This window comes from Perissodus microlepis, chromosome 3, assembly GCF_051167445.1.
Source record: "Perissodus microlepis isolate ML-2025 ecotype Zambia chromosome 3, ASM5116744v1, whole genome shotgun sequence".
Classification (NCBI taxonomy): domain Eukaryota; kingdom Metazoa; phylum Chordata; class Actinopteri; order Cichliformes; family Cichlidae; genus Perissodus; species Perissodus microlepis.
The window spans coordinates 47,916,757-47,940,894 of record NC_140463.1 but is presented as its reverse complement, the minus strand read 5'-3'; the positions used below and the strand labels follow the sequence as shown (position 1 = coordinate 47,940,894).

The following is a 24,138-nucleotide window of genomic DNA, read 5'->3' as shown; positions in this document are numbered from 1 at the left end:
TGACGGGGAGATGTTTGACAGGACAGTGTTTCAGCCTCCACAGGTTCATGTTGTGCTCCATCAGTCAGTGAAGATGAAGTCAGTGCTGATGAGGCTGTAGAGTGTGTGAGGGATGTGAATGAGGATGATGAAGATCTGATGATAGCAGATAAAAACAGGCTGCAGAGACTTTGAGCCATACAGGGCACACAGTGTGTGTACAGAACAGCTGACATCATTATGGAGGCCTCACTGGAATATGGAAGCATCACAGTACAGCTTCAGTGAAGCATTAAAGTCTCTGATATGAGATGAGAAATGAAGCAGCCAGAGCTTTTTCATGAGTGGAAATCCACTGTGACTGTGAGCTGCTGCTACAGCCTCCAGATTAGCCAGCAGCTCATCCTGCTCAACATTTCCTCACCAACTTTAATGGAAGTGTGATGTTTTCAGCTGGAGTGATGGTCAGGGTGGCCTCCCTCTCCTCTTCTTCTCCTCTTCCTCTTTCCTTTGTAAAGCCACTTCTGCTGCTTTCATTCATTTGGAAGTCCTGTAGCTGAGTTTGGGAGAGACTAACAGCCTCGGCAGCAGAGGGGAGAAAGGCTGTAACACCACCACTTTACTCTGTTCTACCTGTCACATCATTTTATCAGGAAACAAATATGCTCATGTTTTTACTATGTTTGTCTTGAATGTAAGAAGATCACATGGTGCTTTTTATTATTGTGTTGGTTTGTTTCCTGTCTCTTGGATGGAGCCCAGCTGTGCGTGGCCCCTGGGCCTGTGGTCAGAGTGTGTGCTGGATAATCCGGCCCAGGATGAGGCCAAACTGACATGGGATGAAATGTCTGTCACATAATTGAGCTTAGTGTAGTTTCATTTCTGCACAATTTAAAAACAACCAGAACTTTTTTTCTGTCTTTTCTATGTTATACTGTAGACTTTCTTTGATACTGTGTCCAAAAGGAGCAGCTTTTACTTTGAAGGGGAGGCGTCTCTGTTTCCTCTTCAGGTTGGATGATGGAAGCAAATTAGTGTGTGATGTTCTTTCAGTGTTGCACTTTGTAGACGCTCCCTGAGCACTGGTCTCACAGCCAGCTGCACATAGAGACCAGTGTTGTTAGTCCAGGTCAGAAGATGACTTGTTGGAATGAAAATGAGCTTGTAGTTTGTCTGCTTTAATAATGTGACTGGAAAAAGGTGTTGGACTTCAAATATGTCCATTTCTTTCACACTTCACCTTTAAAAGTGAAGCCTTGTGGTTCCTGGAAGGAAAAACACGACTTTTTCAAGTCTTTGTCCTGTTTTTATGATAAATGTACGACTTTAATGTGAAACATTCAGTTTTTTCTCTTGTTGTGTTTGTTTGAAGCTGCTTCCTGTTGGCTTCAGCTGTTTGGAGTTTCCATTTTCTAAACTTCTACATTCTGAACCTTCTTCAGCTCTGAACAGATGATGAAACACTGAATGATTTCAAGCACTTTGTCTAATAAACGTACATCTTTCATTCTTTATACAGATTGAGTTTCTGTGGTTTGTCAGAGATCAGCTGTGATTATCTGGCAGCAGCGCTGAAGTCCAACCCCTCCCATCTGAGAGAGCTGGACCTGAGCTACAACGACAACCTGCAGGATTCAGGAGTGAAGCATCTGTGTGGTTTCCTGGAGAGTCCAGGATGTGGACTTGAAACTCTGAGGTCAGTCAGCATGTTTTAGTTGTGCTGAGATGAATATGATGTGAAAGTTGTGCTGACACTAAACTGCAGACATCAGGCTGATATTATACTGATCCACACTGAGGATCTTCATGGTAAAGTCTGTTTTCTTCTTCTGTGGTTTAGTCCATTGACTGCAGCAGAACAATGTTCACATTTCAAACAGTGAGACTCAACGTATGGCCCGCGGCCCACACGCGGCCTGCCCACCTTTCCTGATTCAGAGAGAGGGGACCCTGATTAACTGTGTAGTGTTCTTCCTCACAGTTCTAAGTATCAGACACAACAATGAATAATCCACAGCTGACTGTCTTTAGCAGGTCAAAGGTCACGGCACACAGCAGACAGTGGGAAATATTATAATTCTGATCATTTATCAGCACATATCCATATGTATAAAAACAAAGCTGACACTGTGAGACTTGATCAGAGGTGTGATCATCACAGCAGAGGCCTTTGTGTCAAAGTCACTGAGGATCAAACAGAAACACATGAAGCAGATTTTCCTGTTCTGGCTTTTTATAGCAGATAACCTTCAAAATATTCTGCAGTCGATCAAAAACTGAAGCAAACCATGAATCAACATGTGAACATGAGCTGATGCTGCTGAAGTGAAGCAAAGTTACAGAGGTTTGATTACAGACACAGCTGAGAGTTTGTAATCTGTCATCATTTTAAAAGGTTTCAATTTCTTCAGTATTGAACACCAGAAATGAGGCTTTGTTTTGGGAGGCCGACAGCAGTGAACACAACAGCAGACTGGTGCGTAATAAGCAGTGAAGAATGCAGGAAAGAGATTTTTGAAGGTAAACTGTTCTTGAAGTACACTGAGAGAGAGAGAGCTGTGCAGGAAGTAAACGTCAAAGTCAGAGAGAATTCATGACGATGTTCATCAAACGTAAAGCGTAGTTTGGATCTTCTTTTGCTGCTGGTTCAGTCAGTTTTGGTTGGAGACAGATGAAACCTGCAGCTTCAGGATCTGTGAGCTGTCCACTTTCAGCCCCGACGGCGTGTCCGTGTACGTGCCGTCGAGTGAACGATCCACGCTCTGTGTTTCCATCTTTGTGTGTTTAGCTGCTCTCATTTACTGTTTTATCTGTTTGCTTGTTGTTGAAATACTTTTGGGAGCTTTAACCTGAGATTCTGGCAAAATACATTTATATTAAACATCGATTCAGGATTGAATGAATCAACATCGCTTTATTCAAATTAAAACCATTTAAATAGGAAAATCAATTTTTTTACAGCCGCCTCTAATGCTGGGTAATGTCAGCTGGTCCATGTGCAGCTGGCTGTGAGGCTCAGGGAGCGTCTACAAAGTGCAACACTGAAAGAACATCATCCATAAATATTGAGTAATAACTGGACTCTCATACAGCGAGACTCAAATGCCTTTAAACATCAGCTTATCCTGCTGATCCAAGTCCAACACTGAGTTCGTAAAAACATGTTTGTCAATCATTTTGTTTGGTTTCTGAGGAAAATGATTCAATAACTTGCTGCTAATACACAACATTTCATCATATTTCCTCATAACCCTCTTTTGTCTGACCATTTGATCCCATTTGAATTTGCAATAAAGGATCCACAGAGTTTGGTGACAATAATGACAGTAGATGTTTGTGTGAAAGTGCTGGAAGCAAATTAGTGTGTGATGTTCTTTCAGTGTTGCACTTTGTAGACGCTCCCTGAGCACTGGTCTCACAGCCAGCTGCACATAGAGACCAGTGTTGTTAGTCCAGGTCAGAAGATGACTTGTTGGAATGAAAATGAGCTTGTAGTTTGTCTGCTTTAATAATGTGACTGGAAAAAGGTGTTGGACTTCAAATATGTCCATTTCTTTCACACTTCACCTTTAAAAGTGAAGCCTTGTGGTTCCTGGAAGGAAAAACACGACTTTTTCAAGTCTTTTTCCTGTTTTTATGATAAATGTACGACTTTAATGTGAAACGTTCAGAGTTTTTTCTCTTGTTGTGTTTGTTTGAAGCTGCTTCCTGTTGGCTTCAGCTGTTTGGAGTTTCCACTTTCTAAACTTCTACATTCTGAACCTTCTTCAGCTCTGAACAGATGATGAAACACTGAATGATTTCAAGCTCACACTTTGTCTAATAAACTTACATCTTTCATTCTTTATACAGATTGGAGAACTGTGGTTTGTCAGAGATCAGCTGTGATTATCTGGCAGCAGCACTGAAGTCCAACCCCTCCCATCTGAGAGAGCTGGACCTGAGCTCCAACAACAAGCTGCAGGATTCAGGAGTGAAGCATCTGTGTGGTTTCCTGGAGAGTCCAGGATGTGGACTTGAAACTCTGAGGTCAGTCAGCATGTTTTAGTTGTGCTGAGATGAATATGATGTGAAAGTTGTGCTGACACTGAACTGCAGACATCAGGCTGATATTATACTGATCCACACTGAGGATCTTCATGGTAAAGTCTGTTTTCTTCTTCTCTGGTTTAGTCCATTGACTGCAGCAGAACAATGTTCACATTTCAAACAGTGAGACTCAACGTATGGCCCGCGGCCCACACGCGGCCTGCCCACCTTCCCTGATTCAGAGAGAGGGGACCCTGATTAACTGTGTAGTGTTCTTCCTCACAGTTCTAAGTATCAGACACAACAATGAATAATCCACAGCTGACTGTCTTTAGCAGGTCAAAGGTCACGGCACACAGCAGACAGTGGGAAATATTATAATTCTGATCATTTATCAGCACATATCCATATGTATAAAAACAAAGCTGACACTGTGAGACTTGATCAGAGGTGTGATCATCACAGCAGAGGCCTTTGTGTCAAAGTCACTGAGGATCAAACAGAAACACATGAAGCAGATTTTCCTGTTCTGGCTTTTTATAGCAGATAACCTTCAAAATATTCTGCAGTCGATCAAAAACTGAAGCAAACCATGAATCAACATGTGAACATGACCTGATGCTGCTGAAGTGAAGCAAAGTTACAGAGGTTTGATTACAGACACAGCTGAGAGTTTGTAATCTGTCATCATTTTAAAAGGTTTCAATTTCTTCAGTATTGAACAGCAGAAATGAGGCTTTGTTTTGGGAGGCCGACAGCAGTGAACACAACAGCAGACTGGTGCGTAATAAGCAGTGAATAATGCAGGAAAGAGATTTTTGAAGGTAAACTGTTCTTGAAGTACACTGAGAGAGAGAGAGCTGTGCAGGAAGTAAACGTCAAAGTCAGAGAGAATTCATGACGATGTTCATCAAACGTAAAGCGTAGTTTGGATCTTCTTTTGCTGCTGGTTCACTCAGTTTTGGTTGGAGACAGATGAAACCTGCAGCTTCAGGATCTGTGAGCTGTCCACTTTCAGCCCCGACGGCGTGTCCGTGTACGTGCCGTCGAGTGAACGATCCACGCTCTGTGTTTCCATCTTTGTGTGTTTAGCTGCTCTCATTTACTGTTTTATCTGTTTGCTTGTTGTTGAAATACTTTTGGGAGCTTTAACCTGAGATTCTGGCAAAATACATTTATATTAAACATCGATTCAGGATTGAATGAATCAACATCGCTTTATTTAAATTAAAACCATTTAAATAGGAAAATCCATTTTTTTACAGCCGCCTCTAATGCTGGGTAATGTCAGCTGGTCCATGTGCAGCTGGCTGTGAGGCTCAGGGAGCGTCTACAAAGTGCAACACTGAAAGAACATCATCCATAAATATTGAGTAATAACTGGACTCTCATACAGCGAGACTCAAATTGTCATGCAGCGGCTGTGTGAAGGCAAGAGAGGACCCAAATGCACGGCTCTAGACACACGGGGATGAACTCAAAGGCAGGTCTTTATTAACAGGAACATAAGAAGTCATACAAAAACTATACTGGGAGCAACTAAAGCTGAGGCGCTGGGAAGACACGGTAAATGCACACAACCTAGAGGGACGACGCAACACGGAACAAAGGGATACTTTGACATAAATACACAGAAGGTAATGAGGGAAGTGGGAACACACGGGGAACGCAGCTGAGGACAATTACTCGTGACAGAGCGGGGAGGACACGAACCTGAAAATACTGACACCAAGATGTGGACCTTGAACACAACACAGTACACAGAGATGAGCACAGAGAGAGAGGCAGAGAACAAGGATGAATACACGAGGGGATGAGGAGAACACAGAACACAAAGGACGGGAACACGGTACCAGAACAAACACCACAATAACAGCATGGACACAGGGGGGATCCAAATACCAAACCAAACAATCCAATGAACATAAGGAACAAAATACAAAACCACAGGAAAACTAAGAACACTGGGTCAAAATGACCCAGGACCATGACACAAATGCCTTTAAACATCAGCTTATCCTGCTGATCCAAGTCCAACACTGAGTTTGTAAAAACATGTTTGTCAATCATTTTGTTTGGTTTCTGAGGAAAATGATTCAATAACTTGCTGCTAATACACAACATTTCATCATATTTCCTCATAACCCTCTTTTGTCTGACCATTTGATCCCATTTGAATTTGCAATAAAGGATCCACAGAGTTTGGTGACAATAATGACAGTAGATGTTTGTGTGAAAGTGCTGGAAGCAAATTAGTGTGTGATGTTCTTTCAGTGTTGCACTTTGTAGACGCTCCCTGAGCACTGGTCTCACAGCCAGCTGCACATAGAGACCAGTGTTGTTAGTCCAGGTCAGAAGATGACTTGTTGGAATGAAAATGAGCTTGTAGTTTGTCTGCTTTAATAATGTGACTGGAAAAAGGTGTTGGACTTCAAATATGTCCATTTCTTTCACACTTCACCTTTAAAAGTGAAGCCTTGTGGTTCCTGGAAGGAAAAACACGACTTTTTCAAGTCTTTGTCCTGTTTTTATGATAAATGTACGACTTTAATGTGAAACATTCAGAGTTTTTTCTCTTGTTGTGTTTGTTTGAAGCTGCTTCCTGTTGGCTTCAGCTGTTTGGAGTTTCCATTTTCTAAACTTCTACATTCTGAACCTTCTTCAGCTCTGAACAGATGATGAAACACTGAATGATTTCAAGCACTTTGTCTAATAAACTTACATCTTTCATTCTTTATACAGATTGGGTTACTGTGGTTTGTCAGAGATCAGCTGTGATTATCTGGCAGCAGCACTGAAGTCCAACCCCTCCCATCTGAGAGAGCTGGACCTGAGCTCCAACAACAAGCTGCAGGATTCAGGAGTGAAGCATCTGTGTGGTTTCCTGGAGAGTCCAGGATGTGGACTTGAAACTCTGAGGTCAGTCAGCATGTTTTAGTTGTGCTGAGATGAATATGATGTGAAAGTTGTGCTGACACTAAACTGCAGACATCAGGCTGATATTATACTGATCCACACTGAGGATCTTCATGGTAAAGTCTGTTTTCTTCTTCTCTGGTTTAGTCCATTGACTGCAGCAGAACAATGTTCACATTTCAAACCTTCAAAGAAGAAGAAAAATCCTCCACTGGATAATTCACTGTGAAACTCTCAAACTCTTCATTCCACCTTAAAGTCTGTCTGACACTGAAATCCAAAGCAAAATGTGCGTTTGCTTTACAGACAGCAGTCCAACACAAACATACACACATCATCCAAAACACAGTCCAACATCCAAATCTCCTCCACTGCCAGCATGAATGATGGGAAAGAGAAGGAGGAACACTCTGACATTCAGGGTTAGAATGAGTTTCATAAAGCAGACTGTGAAGATCAAAGCTGCATTAGAAAGCTTACATGAATGAATGAGTGGACAGAAGTGGACAGAGATCATCTGAAGCACTTCAAAGGCTTTAAATCAGCACATTTCTCTTTATTCTTTATCAACTCTGTTAGTTTCTCTCAGTTCTCTGTGGAATGAAGCTAACAGCAGGCTAATAAGATGCTGACCAATAGGTTTCTATTAAAGGTTGTAATTTGTATATGAAAAAGTGCTTTGGCTCAGCAGGGATCAGCTTACAGGCAGAATACAGCTGCTGGATGGGATTAGCATGTCATAGCTATCTACCAAACTGCTAACTGGGGAATTTCAGGCCATCTATGGATCATCTTTGCTAACTGTTTATTCAGCTTAGGCTCACAGGGCTGCAGCCTGTGCCCTAGCTGTCATAGGGCAAGAGGCGTGGTCCACCTGCACAGGTGAGCAGTCCATCACAGGGCCAACAGAGAGAGACAGAGAAGCACTCTCTCACATCCACACCTACAGCCAATTTAGAAGCACCAATGAACCTAAGCAGCATTTCATTGGACTGTGGGAGAACATCCAACCTCCACAGAAAGGCCAACAAGCTTCAACCTACAACCTTCTTGCTTTAAGGCACTAGTGCGAACCACTTTTCCCCATTTCAGCCCAAATCCTGCATCTTCCTGTTTCTGACTCCAGGCCAGCTCCACTAACACTTTCTCATCAGACACTGCCACCTAGTGGAGGAAGTCTTAGTTCCATTTGAAGCGTCAGATTACAGTTAGTTCCTTTACAAAGAGGTGGAGGTGGTGGGGCCACAGCACCATCATCACTGAGTGCCATAGGACACTTAACCTTTGTTTCCATATGCTGGGAACTTCCTGTTGTTCCAAGGAGGACTGAAAAATGTGTGAAATCTCCCAGACAGTTCCTCACAGCACACTTCAATCATTTCCCTCCCACAGCATCAGGACCAGGGCTTTTTCTCTCTTTGGTCCCACTAAGAGATTTCCACACAAACACCTCATCAGTGGGACTCTCAGAGCTACCAGCCCTTTGCTACAATCACAAAGCTCTTCATTGAAATCAATGATATCAAAGCTGGAATCAAATGAGTCCAAGTCTTCTGCTGATTCAGCATCACATTCATCTTTGCTCCTTGTTCTGCATCCCCACCATGGACTTCATTCCTTTCCAAGCCAGCCTTGAGTGTCCTTTATTCAGCTCATCCTCTGCTTTACTTTTACACCTGATTTTAGCTGCTTTATCTCTCTTTCAACAAGTTTCTGTGCCTCAATCTTTTTCTTGTCTCCCTCATAACAAGACAGCTTCTTCTGCCTGAGAACATGTTGGAGTGATTTACTAATCCAGGGCTGCTTATTGGGGAAAATACTTCCTGTTTCCAAAGTAATCCCCATTTTCCCCAGAAAGAAATGTAAGTAGAAATCGATGATCTAAGTGAGAACATGAGCCTTTAAAAAGTCCCAGTGGGTGCAGTCAAAGCAGTCCCTCAGTCCCAGTATAGAGTCTTTGGTCCAGACTGGAACAACTGTGTGCCCAGTTTGAGCTCTCTTCAGTCCTGTGACCTGACAGACCCAGAGGGGCCATCACATCACATTTAGAAGCTCCCCTGATGGAGCCACAACACATGTCCAACACTTAGTCTGTCTTGTTGGACCAACTGGAAGAAATGATTCAAGGACTTAGTCACAGAACAGAGATTCAAATCTCCAAAATCCAACTGGCTGCATCAGGACATATAGTCTGAAACTCTGCACAGTTTCCTGTTTGAAGCTGCTTCCTGTTGGCTTCAGCTGTTTGGAGTTTCCATTTTCTAAACTTCTACATTCTGAACCTTCTTCAGCTCTGAACAGATGATGAAACACTGAATGATTTCAAGCTCACACTTTGTCTAATAAACTTACATCTTTCATTCTTTATACAGATTGGAGCTCTGTGGTTTGTCAAAGATCAGCTGTGATTATCTGGCAGCAGCGCTGAAGTCCAACCCCTCCCATCTGAGACAGCTGGACCTGTCGGGAAACAACCTGAAGGATCCAGATGTGAAGCAGCTGTCTGATCTTCAGTAGAGTCCAGACTACAGACTGGAGACTCTGAGGTCAGTAGAGTGATGGAGTGAGTGGGTGGTGCTGTCAGCAGTATTGTACTAAACACAGTCAGTATGAAACAAAGATCCAGAGTTTCCTGTAAAGCTGCAGCTTCTCAGTGAAGCTGTGAGAGGAGAATGGTGACAGGCTTCAGGATTGGACACAAACACTTCCTGTTTCTGACCTTTATGGTCACCATAGTAACGGCTGACACGCTCTGATCAAACACTGTCAACAGCCAATCAGCTCTCTGAACAAAGCAGCACGCAGACCAATGACTGCATTCATTTCCAAGTTTAAAGCAGTGAAGAACACAGTCTGTAGGTGAGGAAGAATTTAGTGAGAGCAGATGTTTGGATGGAATTCCTCCAGTTAACAGCTGGAACCGTCCATCTGGATTGTTGGGCTTGTTGTTGGGGTTCCTACAGAGCTCAGAGTGGACACACCAAGGTTCTTCTAATGAATGAAAGTCCAAACTCAAACTAGGAGGGAAAAACATTTTCATCAACTTCAATAAAAATCCAAAGATTAGAAAAAGTGAAGCAACAATGAGTCCTAGTACAGTCCCAGCACTGAAGTCCCTGCTGCTCTTTATACTGGATGTGCTGCATCACTGACTGACAGCTGATGAAGAGTCTCTGGAAACACTCGTTTATCTCCTCTGCTCTTCCTTCTTCTCTCTGCAGGTGGAGGTGATGATGGTAAACAGGACGGTGTGTGTGCTGAGAGAGGAGGAGCTGTGTCCTGATGATCCAGAGAGGTTGAAGCAGCAGCAGCTTGTGTGTAGAGACGCTCTGACTGGGCCATGTTACTGGGAGGTGGAGAGGAGAGCTTCATCCAGCAGTGACTGACAGAGGAATGAGAAGAAGTGCAGATGACTGTCAGTGCTGCAGAGTGAACTGCTCTGAGAACAGCTCCACTGTCAGACACAATGTAGAGTCCAGCATCATCCCTGTGTGTCCCTCTGGATCTGACAGAGGATCATCAGTGTATCTGGACTGCTCTGCTGCTGCTCTGTCCTTCTACAGTCTCTGCACAGTCTCTGTCTGACTCTGGCTTCAGACCCTCCTGGATCAAACTCACCTGGAAACACTTTCAAATTCAAATTTTATTTGTCACACACACAACCATACCCAGTATGACATGAGGTGAAATGCTTGTAGCTGTGCAATGCCCGACCATTAAATGACAGTGGTTTTACAGTATTTACAATTTACAGGTTGTCAGGTTTTGTATTGTTGATTATCATTTATGCTTAGAAATATCTACTTATATATGCTTAGAGTTTTATAATTAGTTTTAGATTGGTAGAGGTTTGATCATTAATACTCTGCAAAGGCTTGGTGTGCATTCCAGAGTGTTCTGGCATTCACACCCACATCCTGGGAGCATGGGAGAGGTCGTACCTTGTCTTATTGTTCTATGGTAGGATAAACGTATCTATATCTGTTTTAGTCTAAGTGCCTTTTGATTAGATGAACTGCTGGACTTCCAGACCAGCAGGGTTAGAGAAGTCATTTATGGGGTCACACTCTGACCCCCCACACACACACACAGACACACACACTTACACAACGCACAGGCAAGGTACTCTTTGTTTGTATGTAGACGTCATATGTTAATGAACCTATGTATATATGTATATTCATGTAACCTCAATAAAAGAGCAGTGTTACGGGGGAGCAGACGAGAGCAACTGGGGTCAAGCGAAGGAACGGCATTTGTCCGGTTCTCTCCCGTGCACAAGAAACATGAAGAACTTTGCCTACTCGTGTCTTGTTTTCCTGTGTAGCAAATTGTCCTTAACGTTCCAGCGAATAGGTTTACGCTACAAACCTATCACAGGTTATTATAAAATTTACAGATTTAACTTAGAAATTTACAGTAAAAATGTGCAAATAGCAGAAAGAGATTATAAGGAAGTGTACATGAAGAAAAACCAGAGTGTGTGTGGTGATGTGATGTGTGTGAGAGCCCAGTCTTATAGTGATGTGATGTGTGTGGGAGAGTTCGGTCCTACACCTGGTTCACGCCGCAATGTATTGCGCCATTTTCCGGGTCCACAAATCAAAACAAACGCACCGTGTTGGAACGACGACGACAAGAACCATGCTTAAAAGCAGGTCAAAAGAAAACAGACGGTATAGAGACCGATTGCGTCCAGAGGCGAAGCAGCAGCACTTGAAAAAATTAGAGCGCATCGCAAATCTGGACCCATATGAAATACGGCAGTGGAGTAAAGACCCAGACGACTTACCCCCACTGTCCTACCCTGATATCTTCACGTATCTTGTTTGTGGAGTAAGCGCTTACACTGCGAACCAGTTTCGTAATTACAAGTCACTGGAGGCGCACATCCAATTTACAAATGGCTGGGTGCAAGATTTGGCTATTTTCAAGCCGCCAAACTGTGAGTACGTCGTCATTCATACCAAGGTAAGTCAGCTGGAGTGCATCGAGTGTAATAGCCATTGTCCACCCCCCACCATAATTAATGTTGTGTGATTTGGCCATCTGAACACGCTACCTATATAAATCCCAGCAGGAAGCATGTTTTAATAGTGTGATTGGGCCATCTGAACATCCTACCTATATAAATCCCAGCAGGAAGCATGTTTTAATAGTGTGATTGGGCCATCTGAACATCCTACCTATATAAATCCCAGCAGGAAGCATGTTTTAATAGTGTGATTGGGCCATCTGAACATCCTACCTATATAAATCCCAGCAGGAAGCATGTTTTAATAGTGTGATTTGGCCATCTGAACATGCTACCTATACAACAGAGCCATTAACCACGTAAGGTAGCATATTCTGATAAGTTAGCACGGATTGATAGACAAGACTATAAATTTACGCTACGGTAGGATGTTTTGACAGAACACCGTTTCTCCTCCCCGACATTTTTCTTTTGTTAAGCTTACTGTTATCAAGGCATGGTAAATGAACAGTAAACCTTACCTGATGACTAATCTTCCCGTTTCCCTCTCATTGATTTATTTGGGTTGTCATGGCAGAAGTATTAAACAATGCCTTTTATTAGAACATAAGCATTTAAATGCAGTAATTGTATTTGAATTAGTTAAATATGAGTGGGCAACTCTTTTCGTCCTGGTCGCGGAACACTGGACCAGCTCTTTATCCTCTCAAGGATACTTGAGGGTGCATGGGAGTTTGCCCAACCAGTCTAGATGTGTTTTGTGGACTTGGAGAAGGCATTCGACCGTGTCCTTCGGGGTGTCCTGTGGGAGGTGTTGCGGGAGTATGGGGTGTCTGGACCATTGCTACGGGCCATTCGATCCCTATACAACCGTTGCAAGAGTCGGACTCGTTCCCGGTGGGTGATGGGCTCCGCCAGGGCTGCCCTTTGTCACCGGTTCTGTTCATAATTTTTATGGACAGGATTTCTAGGCGCAGCCAAGTGGCGGAGGGCTTTCACTTTGGTGGCCTCAGAATCTCATCTCTGCTTTTTGCGGATGATGTGGTTCTGTTGGCTTCATCGGGTGAGGGCCTCCAGCTCGCACTGGAACGGTTCACAGCCGAGTGTGAAGCAGCGGGAATGAGGATCAGCACCTCCAAATCTGAGGCCATGGTTCTCAGCCGGAAAAGGGTGGAGTGCCCACTCCAGGTCAGGGATGAGTTCCTGCCCCAAGTGGAGGAGTTCAAGTATCTCGGGGTCTTGTTCGCGAGTGATGGGAGAAGGGAGCCGGAGATCGACAGACGGATTGGGGCTGCAGCTGCAGTAATGCGGACGCTTCACCGGTCCGTCGTGGTGAAGAGGGAGCTGAGTGTAAAAGCGAAGCTCTCAATTTACCGGTCGATCTACGTCCCTACCCTCACCTATGGCCACGAGCTGTGGGTAGTGACCGAAAGAACGAGATCGCGGATACAAGCGGCAGAAATGAGCTTCCTCCGAAGGGTGGCTGGCCTCTCCCTTAGAGATAGGGTGAGAAGTTCGGCCATCCGGGAGGGGCTCAGAGTAGAGCCGCTGCTGCTCCACATCGAAAGGAGCCAGCTGAGGTGGTTCGGGCTTCTAACAAGGATGCATCCTGGGCGCCTCCTGGGTGAGGTGTTCCAGGCATGTCCCACCGGGAGGAGGCCCCGGGGCAGACCCAGGACACGCTGGAGAGATTATATCTCTCGGCTGGCCTGGGAACACCTTGGTGTTCCCCCGGATAAGCTGGAGGAGGTGGCTGGGGAGAGGGAGGTCTGGGCCTCTCTGCTTAGGCTGCTGCCCCCGCGACCCGGCCTCGGATAAAGCGGATGAAGATGGATGAGTGGGCAACTCTGACCATGACAAGACTGCATTTGCTCTAAAAAATTAATAAAAAATTTAGACATATTGTTGTCATTATTTTTACTCTTCAATTTTATGTGTTTTTTCTTTAAGATGGTATCAGAAGTTGCTCCTCCACCATGAAAAAAACCATCTGCATGTATTCTTTCACTACATCCACGATTCTCCTCTGTGGTCTTCCTCATTCATCCTGTTTGGAGCTTAAAGTTCAACATCCTTTATCTATTAAAATTACAGAAGGAGAAGAAAGTAATCATCAGAGCAGGAATCATGATAAATGATAAATAGATTACCAGTACATACAAACATAACACTTGCATAATTTCTCTGATAACGCTGCATTGGATGGGTTTATTAACTGTGGGCTGAAATTGTGCTACAGTCTGCTGGTGAGGAACTTTTTTGAGTGTTGAATTAAATGTCCTCCACAATCTGTATATGAATTGTCATTAAAACCACAGAGATTCTTACTTATAAAGGAAAGAAAAGTGGGACAATGCCCATCAACATATAGTGTATATTTTCTGAAACATTACAAAGATGCAGGTAATTCTGGGTTCACCTGAATTACAGATTAGACTGGTGGACAAACAGAGATGTTGTGTACAACTGGTGACAGCATCAGTGACAACAAATTCATCAGCAAGGCTGGAAGCAGAATTAGGAGGCGTCAGAGTCAGCGAGGGTCAGAGATCAATGAACAAATTGCCCACCTTCATGGATAATGCATCACCCTCAAAAGGATTCAAAATTTGGGCCATGAAGAACAGTTCAGGAAACCTATTTTATTGTTTCGTCTGTGAAACTGTATAAATGAAATGTAAATTATGTTAAAGGCAAACACATTTGTAAGCCATAAGAAACAAACATGCTTTGCTTTATACCTTCAAACATCTGTATAGATTTGATACATTATTTATTAACTGAATTTGCTAACATGTCTTACATAGTGAGAGTGTTTCTTTTACTGATGATATTTCAATGATATGTATTTTTTATGACTCAATAATGCTCTATCGAACACCTGGCAATAACAGCAGGTGTGGCAATTTTGTAATTTGTTGTTTAAATTTGATATTGTTTCAGGCAGTATATTTTCTTAGCCTTTGTCATACTCATGCTTAACCCTCTCAGGCTCAAATTAAGTTTTTGTTGCTAATGCACAAAAGAATACCTGCAGTGGTACTTCTGAGTAAAAAAAACTCATAAAATATGTATGTGGGGTGATCAGGTTGTTAGCTTTTAACTGCTGCAAATCTGCAACGCCTGCCTTGAGAGGGTTAACACAGCAATCTCAGAAACAGTACAGTAATTTTGGGTGTGGATCACAGGCTGAAGAGTGGGGGTCACCCAGAGTCAGAATCTAGTGAGATATGTGTCACCTCTTACAGTTTCATGTAATCTGAGCTCAAAGATGAGAAAATATATAGCACAGTACAGTAAATTTGGTAAATTTTAGTATTCATTTTCTGGAAAACTGTACAGTAATTTTGGGTGTGGATCACTGGGTGAAAAGTGGAGATGGCCTAGAGTCAGAATCTAGTGAAATATCTCTGTCACCTCTTACAGTGTTTGTGTAATCTGAGCTCAAAGATGAGGATATTAAAAGTACAGTACTGTATATTGGGTAAATTTTACTGTTAATTTTCTCGTACAGTAATTTGGGCTGTGGGTCACAGGGTGAAGAGTGGAGATGAACCAAAACTGGGAGTGGATTGTGAAGTACAATAGTGTCAGGACACAAAAGACTGCGTTTCTAAGCCAGTCGGCACCCGTACCGTAATGTGCATAAGAATAGTGCAACAACATTTTAGGTGCAGCTAGCTTGACTGTGTCTTCGTAAGTGAGGGCTCACTTGACCGCGGTCAAATATGGTGCTGGAGAAACAAACTACAGAGAACTTCGTAAAGAGAGTATTGAGTGCTTTGGCGATGTAAATGGACTGGTTCTTATATAGTACTCAAAGCACTTTAAAGAACTTGCCTCATTCAGGTGTACGCAAGCACTTTTCTCTGTAAGCACTTTCTGTGTAATGTTCACACACATTCGGAGAGCAACTCTGCGTTGGTATCTTGCCCAGGGATATTTGGCATGCAGACGGGGATTGAAGCACCTTCCTCTACTACCTGAGCAAAGCCGCCCCATGTTCGTCTGTGCACAGATTTCTTTCAATACAGTATTATCACAATTGTGCAAAAATACAGGCATGAAAGCTTAAAGTGCGCGATCACAATAAAGGTGACTTTCAGAGACTGACTGAGTGATCTGAGAACTCATCAGCGCTCATCACTGCCTTCACTTACTTGCTGCTATGGGTGCAGGAATAACACAGTTATGCAGTTACTTTCTCAGTCTGCTAGAGCCTCCACTTGAACGCAAGAACCTTCATTTATCTTCTCAAACGGAATTCAAAATGTTTTTTACAAATTGAAGGATTAAGATATAAATCGTAGAAGCATCGATCCACACATTCAAAGAAGAACAACCCAACAAACTCTTCATAAAACTCCAAGAGATATGAAAATCTTTATTTCTGTCTATTCTGTGTTGTTAATAACATCACATCTTCACATAGTAGCAAAAACATATTAAAAAAACATTAATCTCAACATGCATACTGTACTTCAAGTTTCTCTCATGGAAAGGCCAGTGTTACTTTTATAGTATCCTTTCCATAAATATCATAAATATCTTTACCCATGTAGTGGAATTATTTCATTTTTTCATTTTAGTTAACAAGTATAATGTGACCACATTCACTTTTTATCAGGACAAGCTACACCACCACGGTGGTTAGCATACAATAACACTGCCTTGTTCTCAAAGCTTCTTGCTAACTGTACTTTTTTCTGAGATGTTCTCTTTAAGTAAGGATACTGAGAGTGTAAGCAGTGTGTACGGTCACATCACGTGCTTAAGGTTGTGTTAGCACTGATAATTCCTTCACAGTTCTTTAAAGATGCTGAAGTCATCATATCAGCTGTAAATGCAGTGCTGCTGCTGTCCTTACGCTATACTTTCAAGCATCACACTTTCTTACTGACCAGTTTATTTCCACTTTTTATGCTCTAGTATGGTGTGACTGAATGAAGTCAGCAAACCAAATTCTGTCCATCTGAGGATGAGAAAAAACTTGCATGAAATGGGAAGCATGAGATGAAGATGGCTCCTATGCTTTAGACGTGGCACTGTTTCTGCCATTGTAAGTACGCTAATGCTTGAAAGATACATTAAAAGTCTGACACTTCACTCTTCAGCTGGAGCGTCCATCAAGTTTTACATTCCAGGTTTCCTCGTTGGGATTACGACTCAGACGATGATGTGAAAAATTAGTTATTACATTAAACCCATAAAATCAACACTGGCAAAAAAGCCGTGCACTTCACAGAACAGCTTTCTATGGCCGAGCAGCTCCTGCAGGTGTAAGGTGTAGGTGTCACAGCACTCTGGTCCAAAGAGTTTATGTGCAGCATGCAGACAGAAAATGGCTTTACAGAATATGACTGAATGTTGAGGCACCAAAACACACTCAGTCTGCCCCTCAGTCTGATCAAGAAGAAAACCTGGCTGAGCGCTTCATAACATCAGTACGATGATGTCCCAGAGGCCATGTTCAGGTTATTCTCCCGTCCACACTGAGCGGGTGGATCAGTGGAGTCTGCATTAGCTTTAACAGAAAGGTCTGATTTAAGCAGGTAAGCTGAATAGACAAGAAAAGCTAGAAAGCTTTATCAACTATAACCCCAGCGAGGACCTTGACAGGTGTCTTGTGTACAGGTGAAGGCTGGACAGTCAGCAGGATACCTTCCTAACATTTGTCATTCCCAGCATTGAACCGTTTCCTGGCACAGCCTCAGTGAAACAGAGCATCGTTTCCACCCCACAGTTACAGACAGGCTGTGCTTTTCTTTGGTAACACCGTCGAAAGAGAAGCCCCGTGTCCTCTCTCAGTAGCTGCTTTCGTGTCCTGTCAGGATGTACAGGCTGCTCAGTGCTGACGGGTCATCAGTCGGTGTGCTCTGAAGGATGATGTCTCTGCACATTGTCAGCAAATGAGAAGGAGATGAGTTGTAAAGGAGAACCAGAGAAAGGCAGTACTAACCTAAAGCCAGTGCCTCCACCTGCTTCTACTCCTCCCACCTCTAGTACTAACACTACTCTACTGATACTACAGCCACTGTAGTTTGACTTTAATGCTACACACTGGTACAGTACTGGTACACTTACTGGAGTTTTACTCCTGTTCCTGCTCATCACCACGCCTACTACTTTTTTAAACTTTATGATAAGTGTGAACATTTACACAACAGCATACAAACAAGTTTAAAGTAGAAAAAAGGAAGCAAAGAGCTGAGAAATACATAAAACATAACACAGAAGAAAAATAAGCCTTTGCGAGGATTCCTTCTACACCCAGTTTGAGTAAAAACTAACTGAAACACAAGGAAAGAAGATAAGATCAACTAAATAAGGGTTGGCACAGTTGTATAATAATACTTAGTACTGGCAGCCACCAGCGCTAAGCCTCAGCCTCCCAGTAGACACACCTATGGTACCGATTTAAAATCCTACATGTCTTTGTTCTCAGGTTATCACGTTCACAAACTTTGGTGTCCACGCTATTTGCCTGCCAGGCTGACAATGATTTAGATCACAGAAATCCAACAACATTTTTAAGCTGTTATTCCTGGTTTCACAGTGGAAAACTCCGGGTAACGTCCATTATCTTTGCTCCTGTATAAGACTTTCCTGAGTGCTGAGGTTTGGTCTTCCACATGAAATTCAGTACTTTTGTTTCAGTTTCATTAATGATGCATTGATTTTGGACATCTATGTAATATATATGTGATACACGACAGTCTTTGAGTCCGTCCTTCTCATATATAATCTCACTGTTTTTGCACTTCAGAAGATTCCAGTAATGACTGATTTAAAAAAGATTGTGAAATATTTCTAATGAACTCACCACGATTCTTATTTCAAACTTCATTAAGAGCTACTGGATCAACAGGGGTGTCCTGGATTTGTTAGTAATATAATATAGTAATATATTATTATTAGTTTTAATTATTTAGTCAAAAATCAGATCCAGACTGCTCTGAAAGAAATCAAAAAGAAAAGGAGATTTTCTGAAGACTGAGCTTTAATGCCAGATATCTATACGATCCAAATGTAAACACACACTTGTAGTTACTGAAATTATTCATTTTCACAGGTTGTGTGTCAATTGTTTGAGAAAACCTGGTGTTAATGTCCCCTCCCCCCACAAAAATGATCAAAAGGAAGTGCTGAGGTTATTATCAGGATGTCCTAAAAGCTCTCAGTTAATCCAACATGCTGCAGCGAGAGTCCTGACAGGGACTAGAAACAGAACATTTATTGGCTCCAGAATAAAAGATTCAAAATCCTCACATAAAAGGTTTTGAATAATCAGCCCCTGTCTTATCTTAATGACCTTATAGTACCATATCACCCCATTAGAGCACTTCGCTCCGAGTATTTAAAAGTAAAATGGGAGCCAGACCCTTCGGTTTCCAGGCCCCTCTTGGTAAATGGTAAATGGACCGGTTCTTATATAGTGCTTTTCTACTCTGAGCACTCAAAGCTTGCCTCATTCACCCGTTCACACCCATTCATACTCTGACGGATGCACCGGAGAGCAACTTTCATGCAGGATATCTGGCATGTAGATGGGGAGTAGGTGACCTGCTCCCCCACCTGAGCTACAGCCACCACTTCTGTGGAACCAGCTTCCAGTTTGGGTTTGGGAGACGGACACCCTCTCTACTTTTAACATTAGGATTACAACTTTCCTTTCTTCCCTGAATCCTCCCTTAGTTAGCCTAAGTCTAGGCTGCTGACGGGTTCCCCTGATGTGTTTCTTCTTCAGTCGCCCTTTTCACTCACTATCTGTTTATACACCTCTCTGCATTCAATCATTAGTTGAGAATATTCTCTGGCTCTCTTCCCCAGATTGTCTTTGTCCCGTCTTCCTCCTCTCACCCCCCAACCGATCGCAGCAGATGCCCGCCCCTCCCCCAGCCTGGTTCAGGTTTTCACCTGCTAAAAGGGAGTTTTTCACCTTTGTGCACCATAATTGCAGGGCCTTTACCTTACAATATACAGTGTCTTGAAGTGACTATTGTTGTGATTTGGTACTAGCATAAAGAAAATTAACACTAAGGAAAGTAGTTTTCTGTACAAAGTGTCAGGTAGACGGTAGTTGGTAACTTTAATGGCTGGTTTTTTTTGGAGGGCTGCATGCAAACACATAGGCTGCATTTCCTAAATCCTTGGATCTGAGTAACCAACAGAACAAACACTCTAGTGTGACTCCTGCTTTAATGCTACCATTAATGCTAGTAGTATTCATGCTACTTCCACATGCTACTCTGAAAATCACTTCCAGGTCTATTAACAATAGTATCAAGAAAAATAATATCCTGATTACTTCTGATGTTCTAGGATTACTAGTTTCTCACAGTGATTGATAGCTCTTGTCAGCATACTGTTAACATACCTGTTTGTTCCCAGAACTCTGAACACACGACTCTCATCTGTAATTTCTTGTGTTACCTGCACATAAAGTGAAAATTCACATGTGTAATGACTTAGAACAAATATGATAAGCACATGATACGAGCTCAGCCAACGCTGGATGAATTTACTAGTTCATCACCTCATCTGAATGGAAACTCCTCCCTTTGAGGCCATGCTTCCAGAACGCCAGCACACTATCCTGCAAGCAGACTGACAGAACAGGAGGTGTCACTCAGCTTTCAGGACACACATCAGCTCTCATTCACTCTGTTTGTCACATCATTATTTCTACCTAGTGTTTCAATGGGGAAGTCAAAGACTATTTCTGCAGCCAGCTGTCTGGATGGAAGTCCTTGCAGGTTCACGATCTTTACAGTTCCTGTCCAAACGGTACACAGATTGAGAATGAGCATGAAAGACATTTGAAGGATTCACAATATGCGAGGGGACTTACTTTCCAAGGTGATGAGAACAGTGTCTCGGTCCAGCTGGGTTACCTGCACGGCTCTGAGTGCTCCACTATCTCCTGACGCACGGAAAGAAGGAAGCTTGTTGAAACAAGTTGAAGCTTGAAGCTTCAGGAAGTCAGCAGAGAAATTCAGAAACGGTCCTACATGGCACTGGAACAGGAGCGCCGTTCAGCTCTATAATATCAAACCTGAGCTGTTGGCCGGTTGGTGGTTTATCATTACTACAGTCTCTCACTCCAACACACAGCTGAGGAAACTCATCTGTTGCCAACACCAGCAGTTCAAATATCGGAAGAGAATCTGGGAGCCTGATGGCGAGTTGCTGTGAAACAGTCACCAAGGAAAACAAGAAAAACTAAATAAATTCTCATGATGGTTAAGTGATGCTTGTTAAACCTGAGCTGAACCTGTTCATACAACCGTCCAAAACAGCACAACAGAATTCTTGTATGATTAGTAAATCTTGAGATTAAAGATAAACCGATGCCATCCACCCATCCATCCACCCATCCGTCCATCCTGCCGTCCATCCATCCATCCACCCATCCACCCATCCATCCATCCATCCACCCGTCCATCCAGCCGTCCATCCACCCGTCCATCCATCCACCCATCCAGCCGTCCATCCATCCAGCTGTCCATCCATTCATCCATCCACCCATCCATCCACCCGTCCATCCATCCATCCATCCATCCACCCATCCATCCATCCACCCATCCAGCTGTCCATCCAGCCGTCCATCTAGCCGTCCGTCCATCCATCCATCCATCCACCCATCCATCCATCCACCCATCCAGCTGTCCATCCAGCCGTCCATCCACCCATCCATCCATCCATCCATCCATCCAGCCATCCATCCAGCCATCCATCCATCCATCCATCCACCCATCCATCCATCCACCCGTCCATCCAGCCGTCCATCCATCCGTCCATCCAGCCGTCCATCCATCCACCCATCCAGCCGTCCATCCATCCATCCATCCATCCACCCATCCATCCATCCAGCCGTCCATCCATTCATCCATCCACCCATCCATCCAGCCGTCCATCCATCCATCCATCCACCCATCCAGCTGTCCATCCAGCCGTCCATCTAGCCGTCCGTCCATCCGTCCATCCATCCATCCACCCATCCAGCTGTCCATCCAGCCGTCCATCCACCCATCCATCCATCCATCCATCCAGCCGTCCATCCAGCCATCCATCCATCCATCCATCCATCCATCCACCCACCCATCCATCCAGCCGTCCATCCATCCATCCATCCACCCATCCATCCATCCAGCCGTCCATCCATCCATCCATCCATCCACCCATCCATCCATCCACCCATCCATCTGTCCATCCAGCCGTCCATTCGCCCATCCATCCATCCATCCCTCCAGCCGTCCATCTGTCCATCCATCCGTCTATGCATCCATCCATCCAAGCATCCGTCCATCCGTCTGCTTCCGCTTATCCTTTTTCAGGGTGGCGGGGGGCTGGAGCCTGTCCCAGCTGTCTTAGGGCGAGAGGCGGGGTGCACCCTGGACAGGTCCCAGTCTGTGGCAGGGCTAACACATAGACACAGACAACCATTCGCACACATTCACACCTATGGGCAATTTATCGTTTCCAATGAACCTGTCCCCTAACTGCACGTCTTTGGACTGATGCCACTTTTCCATAATGTTATGACACAGGCGTGTTTCTCCAAGCAGCACTGTGTTAGGGCTGCAGACAGGCTTAACACAGAGCTCTGTTCTCACAGTACATACATTATCTTCGTGAAATGTGCGAGACATTCACAAAAAACCTGTCAATTAGTCTGCTATGTGATCTAATGGTGCATGCTGGCGTTGAACTGTGTGCTGATAACACTGTTCCTGTAGCACAGAAAACACATGGTAACCATTCAGTTACACGAGCTTGGACCCAGAGAAGGTGCTGTTGGTGTTTTTGGACGGCGTTTATACAACGTTTCTTTTATTTAGTCTCTAAAATCTTGTTGGGCTTGAATAAAAAGAATGCATATGTTATTAAAAAATCAATTACATTCTTCAGCTTCAGATTCTGATGTGCTGTCTGTCTACTTTTATGTAATTCAGGTCTAATGGCTGGTTTGCATTGTGGAAATCGGGTTAGAGTTAGAAAGGAAGACATTTATTCAGGTGGCAAGTTCGACAAATTTGTACAAACCTTTAGATGCATGAACTTCTGAAGAGGCTCATACCACAAGAGTAAAACCAGGCCAGATGGGACAGCCCTGCACAGAAATGTGCTATCTGTGTATGGGTTTCTTGCTGAAACAGAGAGAGCAGGACTAAGTGTCTGCAGTTGTTCTCCGTGAACAAACAGACTGATCAGAGTAACTCTGCATTGCTTACCTACACTGCACCTCCTACAACCTTTAGTGTCAGGAATCTTTACAGATATGGCAAACTTTCTGTGGCCAACAGAGAATATCCAGGTCAGAACAAGCAGACAAAATTGGGTTTACAGTATCCTCCTTCCTCAAAATCAGGTGGTAGCATCATACATGACATAATTAATACTGCTGCACCTACAGCTCCTGTTTCCCTGCATCTGTGATGGCGTGTCGTACCTGAGACTGATCCGCTCAGTGAGGCGGTTGGTGCTGAGCGACAGTCTGCTGTGTTTCTTGTGCAGATGTCCTTTCTGTTCAAACAGAGCTGGCAGGCTGTGCGAGTAAAGCTGGGCCGACTTCCCTGCAGGATGGAGCCTTTTTAGAGCAGCATATTATCGAGTGGACACAATGTTCTCCGTTTGTGTCACGCTGTTTGTTACCTGATACGGACATCAGCACATTGTTCATAACATATAGCCATATACATCGCTGAGGGAGGAGCTGTGGGGAAAAGACAAGCAGTTCACTGAGACTTCAAACATCCAGCTTCAGTCATCAGACTGTTCCAGAAACACCATTTCCTGGTTTTCAGTGCTCCTCCTTTCATCAGGAGCTGCACTCCTTACTCAGGTTTTTCAGGGTGATGCGATTAATGACTTGCACTTTTCTGTTATTACTTGCATTTTTACACAATGCTCTTCTACTCTGACTGACACTTTCAACTACCAGCTTGACCGCGCATCACTCTTTTCTACCTCAAAACGACCAGTTACACATGTCTGCATGAATTCTGCACGCACGTTTGCACTACAAGCTGCACACAAACACGTGCACACATCTATGATTTACTCCAAACCTAACCTTCAGCGCTTTTTAACTTCCAACCCCTTCAGTGGAAACATCGGGAGAAGTTTGCCAGTGTGGGATTATAATATTATTTTATGCCATGTTAGACCCCTAATTAAAGATTGTGAATTATTATGTAGTTTTAGTTTGCATTATTCTCCTGAATTAGAAGAAGGTT

At 43.5% G+C, this 24,138-nt stretch overlaps 2 protein-coding genes across 3 annotated transcripts in view; one reads left to right on the top strand and one right to left on the bottom strand.

The window, feature by feature from the left end:
- Positions 1-11,977, top strand: part of LOC146391713 (NACHT, LRR and PYD domains-containing protein 3-like) — a 34,021-nt gene extending 22,044 nt beyond the window's left edge. The window contains exons 8-13 of one of the 2 annotated variants that reach the window (XR_014798604.1): positions 1,499-1,675; positions 3,832-4,008; positions 6,751-6,927; positions 9,297-9,470; positions 10,146-10,678; positions 11,305-11,977. Coding sequence is in view for 1 of the 2 variants with exons in the window: in XM_084914847.1 (XP_084770973.1) it covers positions 1,499-1,675; positions 3,832-4,008; positions 6,751-6,927; positions 9,297-9,441 (676 nt within the window). In the remaining variant the exon portion in view is untranslated. Of the gene's footprint in view, positions 1-1,498; positions 1,676-3,831; positions 4,009-6,750; positions 6,928-9,296; positions 9,471-10,145; positions 11,230-11,304 lie in introns of those variants that run through there. The other variant, XM_084914847.1, reaches the window with a different exon arrangement.
- Positions 11,978-16,257: 4,280 nt separating this feature from the next.
- Positions 16,258-23,837, bottom strand: LOC146391712 (mitogen-activated protein kinase kinase kinase kinase 2-like). The gene is made up of 10 exons (XM_084922888.1): positions 23,555-23,837; positions 23,352-23,475; positions 23,134-23,192; positions 22,946-23,049; positions 20,918-21,088; positions 20,751-20,871; positions 20,589-20,675; positions 20,436-20,506; positions 20,277-20,332; positions 16,258-17,791 (listed from the first exon to the last, which is right to left on the bottom strand). The coding sequence occupies exons 1-10, from the start codon at positions 23,580-23,582 to the stop codon at positions 17,704-17,706; spliced, it is 909 nt and encodes a 302-aa protein (XP_084779014.1). The 5' UTR covers positions 23,583-23,837; the 3' UTR covers positions 16,258-17,703.
- Positions 23,838-24,138: the final 301 nt, after the last annotated feature.